This window comes from Lithobates pipiens, unplaced genomic scaffold, assembly GCF_037356315.1.
Source record: "Lithobates pipiens isolate NorthernLeopardFrog02 unplaced genomic scaffold, aLitPip1_a1.2 Scaffold_23, whole genome shotgun sequence".
NCBI lineage: Eukaryota > Metazoa > Chordata > Amphibia > Anura > Ranidae > Lithobates > Lithobates pipiens.
The window spans coordinates 73,692,879-73,700,229 of NW_027507785.1; the positions used below are offsets into that span (position 1 = coordinate 73,692,879).

The 7,351-nt window shown below is 44.6% G+C and overlaps 1 protein-coding gene across 1 annotated transcript in view; it reads right to left on the reverse strand.

Moving 5' to 3' along the window:
• Positions 1-240: 240 nt before the first annotated feature.
• The window catches only part of LOC143927662 (peroxisomal acyl-coenzyme A oxidase 2-like), a 59,084-nt gene continuing 51,973 nt past the window's right edge, over positions 241-7,351 (reverse strand). The window contains exons 14-15 of the mRNA XM_077451884.1: positions 5,271-5,403; positions 241-552 (exon numbers count right to left, since the gene is read on the reverse strand). Of these exons, the coding sequence (XP_077308010.1) occupies positions 490-552; positions 5,271-5,403 (196 nt within the window). The 3' untranslated portion in view covers positions 241-489. The remainder of the gene's footprint in view (positions 553-5,270; positions 5,404-7,351) is intronic.

Here is a 7,351-nt window from a genome sequence, read left to right on the forward strand (position 1 = left end):
TGCATACCACAATCCCAGAAGCAAGCTGAGCCTTCACCTGACGCCCCCCCCGCAATATATTTAGTGTGAGCAACCAGCAGGAGGTTAAGAAAAGAACACCCATCACTTTGCAGAGATATTTTACTTTTTGTAGCGTTAGCGGGACAGGAAGTGAAGGCAGATCCTCCTAACTGGATATAAACAGAAAAAGAATTGGAGTTAACGTTTCCCTACTCTATCCAAAATGAAAAAACAAATGGCTTTATTGTAGCAAAATAGAAAATTATCTTTATTTTTTTTTAATTCAAAATTTCATTTATCAAGCCCCAACCAAGTCATGGCAGGTACTGCACATACATTAACATTAGATTTTTTTTCTTCAGCTATTTCTTTAGGTTTACTTTCAGGCACTTGTGGTTTCCAGGGACTGACCAATCAGTATGTAAAATAAGGCACGGTATGCTAGGTGGATGCCGGGTCTTTGGATCAGGGTCCTCCAGAAGTCGGTGTTCATAATTTGGATTGGTTGCTTTGTAAATATGGCTTCAGGTATTTCTCAAACACTGGGCTCACCTGTGAAAAATCAAGCAGTGAAAATGAAAAAGTATATATGTTTATAAGAAAAACGTATTTTTGGTTAAACTTAAAAAACATTGTAGCGGACATTCATGGCTACGTGACCAATAGAGGTCTGTACATATTGATGCATCTAACTTATGCAGACTTTATAGTCTGGTTGTATGACCACTTTAAAATCTACCAACAAAGAATGCAGTACAAGAGCCTGCGAAATGAATACAAAATTGATTGGATTGTTTAGGTAGACCCCACATTACATAGGGGTACATTTAAAAAAAAAATCATAGTTGTTTCTCCATTAAAAAACTACAAGTAAATTCATTCTGTGCAAACAGGGCAACATTGAATCTTCTCAGGCTGTATTATCTGCCAATTAAATGTTTTAGTTTTTTATGAATAAAAGGGAAATGAATAGAGAAAATACCAGATTATGGCCACTAGATGGTGCCAGGTATCATAGGAAATACACTTACCGGCCACTTTATTAGTGTACCACTCTCTAGCTAGTGTGCTAGGTGTACATAGTTTAGTTGTTAGTGCAGGTAAATTGGCTTGGCTGAGATGGGATGAGGCCGTGGCCTTTAAACAATGCCCAATTGGTACTGAGGGGCCCAAAGTGTGCCAAGAAAATATCCCTCATACCATTACACCACCAGCCTGATCCGTTGATACAAGGCAAGATGGATCCATGCTTTCTTGTTGTTTACGCTAAATTCTGACCCCCACCATCTGAACAGCTGAGATAGAGACTCGTCAGACCAGGCAATGTTTTTCCAATCTTCTATTGTCCAATTTTGATGAACCTGTGTGAATTGTAGCCTCAGTTTCCTGTTCTTAGCTGACAGGAGTGGCACTCAGTGTGGTCTTCTGCTTCTGTAGCCCATCTGCTTCAAGGTTTGATATGTTGTACGTTCAGAAATGGTATTATTCATACCTTGGTTCTAACTAGAGGTTATTTGTGTTGTATATCTATTATCTTAAACCAGTCTGTCCATTCTCCTCTGACATCAACAAGGCATTTTCCGCCACACAACTGCCGCTCACTGGATGTTTTCTCTTAAGATAAGTCCCCTTTCTTCCCCATTCTGTTGCTCAGTTTGAACTTGGGCAAGTCAATTTCACCACGTCTAGATGCCTAAATGCATTGAGTTGCTGCCATGTGATTGGCTGATTAGCAATTTGTGTTACCAAGCAATTGAACAGGTGTACCTAATAAAGTGGCCGGTGAGTGTAATTATGCACCTCAGATCCATCTATAAATCATAGTGGTAGTTGCCCCATCATGCTTACAATTTAGCCTGAGAACATCAAAGTGATTTTTATAAAAAAAAAAAAAAGTCTTACAAAACATATCATACCTACCTCCACTGTGCAGCTCATTTTGCATGGAGTGGCCCAGATCGTCCTCTTTTGGGGTCCCTCGGCGGCTCTTGCAGCTCCTCCCCACATCAGATAACCCCCTTGGAGAAGAGCTCTCCCGGGGGCAGGCATATACTGGCCATTGGTGACTACCGGGAGTTTCCCGGTGGGCTGATGGCTCAGTGGGCTACTCTGATGTAAGGGGGCTGCTGATGGGACACTCTGTTGTAAGGGGGCTGCTGATGGGACACTCTGTTGTAAGGGGGCTGGTGATGGGACACTCTGTTGTAAGGGGGCTGGTGATGGGACACTCTGTTGTAAGGGGGCTGGTGATGGGACACTCTGTTGTAAGGGGGCTGGTGATGGGACACTCTGTTGTAAGGGGGCTGGTGATGGGACACTCTGTTGTAAGGGGGCTGGTGATGGGACACTCTGTTGTAAGGGGGCTGGTGATGGGACACTCTAATGTAAGGGGGCTGGTGATGGGACACTCTAATGTAAGGGGGCTGGTGATGGGACACTCTGTTGTAAGGGGGCTGGTGATGGGACACTCTGTTGTAAGGGGGCTGGTGATGGGACACTCTGTTGTAAGGGGGCTGGTGATGGGACACTCTGTTGTAAGGGGGCTGGTGATGGGACACTCTGTTGTAAGGGGGCTGGTGATGGGACACTCTGTTGTAAGGGGGCTGGTGATGGGACACTCTAATGTAAGGGGCTAATAATGGGACACTCTGATGTAAGGGGCTAATAATGGGACACTCTGATGTAAGGGGGCTGGTGATGGGACACTCTGATGTAAGGGGCTAATAATGGGACACTCTGATGTAAGGGGCTAATAATGGGATACTCTGTTGTAAGGGGGCTGGTGATGGGACACTCTAATGTAAGGGGCTAATAATGGGACACTCTGATGTAAGGGGCTAATAATGGGACACTCTGATGTAAGGGGGCTGGTGATGGGACACTCTGATGTAAGGGGCTAATAATGGGACACTCTGATGTAAGGGGCTAATAATGGGATACTCTGTTGTAAGGGGGCTGGTGATGGGACACTCTGATGTAAAGGAGTGCTGATGGGACACTCAAAATGTAAGTGGGCCTGTCTGGATGAAGTCCAGGGCCAAATTTCTGTCCCAGTCCAGCCCTGCCCGGGGGGTTACCTTGCGGGCACGCTCCAGAGTCCAGCATTTGCGTCCATAGACATGACTCATTGGATTTGATTGACAGCACCTTACCCCCCCGCAATGTATTTACCTTGGGGATGCGGAGCTGTCAGTGCCCACACAGCTGGTCTGGGGATTTAAGCACTGCACAGAGAAGAGCCTTGATTTCAAATCCCCGGACTGGCTGCTTGGACACCGACAGCTCAGCATCCTCAGAGGTAAGTACAGATGGGACAGTGTACGGTATTGGTTCACCTTTTCATTTTTCCTGTAAAGGTGAGCACTTTAAGTTGCCAATTTTATAGCTTGTGTATCACGCTTCTGGGTGAATTTAGCTTGCATTCGAGATGCGGATCTTCACTACTTTTGCATGTTTCATTAGACACTCATTTTGTGCAGAAAAGTAGTTCTGATGCAAATATATATATGTGTAGACAAGCCTTTAGTGGTCAAATACAGTTTCCTTTATTGCAATTAAATCCAGTGCTATTCAGGTGTAACTGACCATCAGGTAAGTCCCAGCCTTACACCCTACTTCTGCAATGACATACACTATATTACTAAAAGTATTGGGATGCCTGCCTTTACACCCACTTGAACTTTAATGGCATTCCAGTCCCGTACACCTGGTCGGAAATTCAGATGGAAAAGGTCCGATTGGATTATATTGTCGGAAAATCCGATCGTGTGTGGGCTCTATTGGACTTTTTCTGTCGGAGATTACAACGGAAAATTTTTTAAAGCAGGATCTCAAATTTTCCCAACAAAAAAATCGTAGGGAATTCCAATTGGACAAAGTGCCACGCATGCTCAGGTCAAATTACGAGACCAAAGCTATTGGCTAGTAGCCTCAACGTAGTCCCATCATAACGAACGAACGTCATCACATTCCGAACAATCAGATTTTCCGACAACTTTGTCCGACCGTGTGTATGCAACACCAGTTTTGGACAAAATCAGTCGGATTTTGTGGTCAGAATGTCCGACCATGTGTACGGGGGTTTAGTCCGTAGGGTTCAATATTGAGTTGGCCCACCCTTTTCAGCTATAACAGCTTCATCTCTTCTGGGAAGGTTGTCCACAAGGTTTAGGAGTGCGTCTATGAGAATGTTTGACCATTCTTCCAGAAGCACATTTGTGAGGTCAGGCACTGATAATGGACAAGAAGGCCTGGCTCACAGTCTCCGCTCTAATTCATCCCAAAGGTGTTCTATCAGGCTGAAGTCAGGACTCTGTGCAGACTAGTCAAGTTCCACCACCCCAAACTTGCTTACCCATGTCTTTATGAACCTTGCTTTGTTCACTGGTCCAAATCATTTGGTGGAGGGGGGATTATGGTGTGGGGTTGTTTTTCAGGGGTTGGGCTTGGTCCCTTAGTTCCAGTGAAGGAAACTCTTCAGCATACCAAGACATTTTGGACAATTTCATGCTCCCAACTTTGTGGCAACAGTTTCAACATGACTGAGCACCAGTGTATAAAGCAAGGTCCATAAAAGACATGGATGAGTGAGTTTGAGGTGGAGGAACTTGACTGACCTGCACAGAGTTCTGACCTCAACCCTATAGAACACCTTTGGGATGAATTGGAGAAGGGACTGCGAGCCATGCCTTCTTTTTGTCACATCAGTTGCTGACCTCACAAATCCGCTTCTGGAAGAATGGTCAAACATTCCCATAGACACTCCTAAACCTTGTGGACAGCCTTCCCAAAAGAGTTGAAGTTTTTGTAGCTGCAAAGGGTGGGCCAACTCAATATTGAACCCTATGGACTAAGACTGGGATGCCATCAAAGTTAATTTGCGTGTAAACCAGGCGTCCCAATACTTTTGGTAATCTAGTGCAGCTAAGCAAGAGCATGGCTCAGCCTAAAATGGCAACATTCATTACATTACAGGTGTAGCAATTTTACCCTAGGACAGGACTACAGAACACTTAACCTCTTTCCATTACCATAAAGAGGGAGGGGTTGGGTAGTTCAGAGAGATTGCTGTGAACAATGAAACTGCAATCTAGGACCAGCATTAGATTGCATAGCTGTGATTCTAAAGCACTGGAGGTGAGTATTGCAGCCACAGCTTTTATTTATTTATTTTTTATTTTTTTAGGGTCTGCTGCGGAATGGGTTTTTACTTTTCAGATTTCTTTTTCCACTTAACTGACACATTTACTACTGACCTCCTTTATACCTACCTTTTTGTTGTCAGGATTTCTCTGAGCCCAGTCCAGCAGATTGTGATACACATTCCCATCATAGGTCCCAAGAGCAGATATTAGCTGTTGATCTGTGAAGTCGAAAGCGTCAACCAACAAAACAGCATCTTTCCTGGAAAACAAACCCCACCATTGTAAAAATCATACTACTGTACATAATGGGAAGGGGCAGTCTGTCAACAAGAGCTACTGACAACACTATGGCCTTGTAAACAGATGTTAATACTGGTGTAAGCCACAACCACAGTTTCCTCCATAGTAGACGGGTATACAGTAGAACCTTGGTTAAAGAGTAACGCGGTTAGCAAACGTTTTGAAAGACTAGCAACTTTTTTTTTTTTAATCCTGACTCAGTTTGTGAGTGTTGTCTTGTAAAACTAGCAGAATTTAAGCTAATTTGGTGTGCAGTACTGCATTTGGCCAGAGGTGGGGCGGGGGTGGGCGCCGGTGACACTCGGAACGGTTCGGAGCCGTTTTTAAATACTCGGAAGTACTTGGAAATATTCCGTTCCTGAGTGTTTCCGAGTTCAGCTGAGCTGTCCCCAAGTATTTCCAAGGCTCTCTGGCGCCCCCAACCTCTGGCCACATGCGGTATTGCATGCAATAAAAGTCAATACGGAACCAATTTTCTTAGTTTTCATTGACTTCTATGGGGAAACTCACTTTGATTTTCAAATGCTTTGGATTACAAGCATTTTCCTGGAACGGATTATGCTCGTAATCCAAGGTTCCACTGTAGTTTAAATTTTCTGTTCTCTAACTTAATCTCCCATACCAGGATTTCCTAGTCTTTGGTCAGTCATGCCCTCATGGCAACCATTGCACAAGTATTGTATAGTTACTAGCTGTTCTAAACCATTACACCATCCTCCTACATTGAAAGGATCCAGTCCTCGTCAAAAGTCTACAAACGAGAGAAGGTGACAGTTATCCATGTGTTTAATAACACACTGGGTAATATTACTACAGCCATGTAAAAACAGCATTACTTACTCACCAGTGTACTTGGTGCTTAAAGTGGTTGTAAACCCTTACAACACACTTTGACCTACAGGTAAGCCTAGATTAAGGCTTACCTGTAGGTCCAAGAAATATCTCCTAAACCTATACCGTTTAGGAGATATTTGCCCGAAGACAGGCACTGCTGTCTACGGCGCATGCGCCGTAGACAGCTGCACGCAGGCGCACTGAGCGTGGCATTTCCAAGAACGGAGCTGCCACGCGTGTCAGCTCCCGTGCACATGCGCGGGAGTGACGTCATTGCGGCTTCGCCGAATGACAGCGGCGGAGCTGCGAGACCCCACCGACAACATGGATGCGCCGGACTACAGGGGACAGCGGTGACTTCGCTGGCTCCTGTGTCAGGTAAGTGACACATAATGGGCTACTATGCGATGCATAGTAGTCCATTATGCTTTGCCTTTGCAGGGAATGAAAGAGGAAGTAAACTCATCAGGGTTTACTTCCTCTTTAAGCATTTCAAATCAATGGAAGCAATACTTAACCAAATTCCCCTGGACCCAAATTCCCCTGGAACAATCTAAAAACCCCTACTGCCCTACCGGACTTCAGCACGTTCTAATTAGCTACTCAAACTTTTTCACTTTGACAATATTGACAGAGACAGGTTCCTCATCCTCCTATGCCCAAATTGTCACATTCGACCTTAGACCCCTTGGTTGCAATAACAGGAGGAATAAGGGGTGCAGAGAGGACGGGTGATCGCAAATCCTTGCTTTACCAAGACAGGCGGGTATGGGATATCGTATCGCACAAGCTCAAGTTACCACAAACCCATGACTACACTCCCCTGTGGCATCATACAGCCCTCCCGGAATTTCACTTGATTCCCAGACCCCAAAAACTCTGGAGCTCCAGGGGAATATTCTATCTTTTTACACACAATGGGGAATTAAAGGCTTTTGACAGACCAAATTTATGCTACCAAACCAAATTTTTTATTTTTTTTGTTTATTAAAAGGTACCTACAAATCCACCACGCCTTTCGAACACAATTCGCCTTGGACAACCCCTCCCAAGACAACAACCCTCTAATGGAA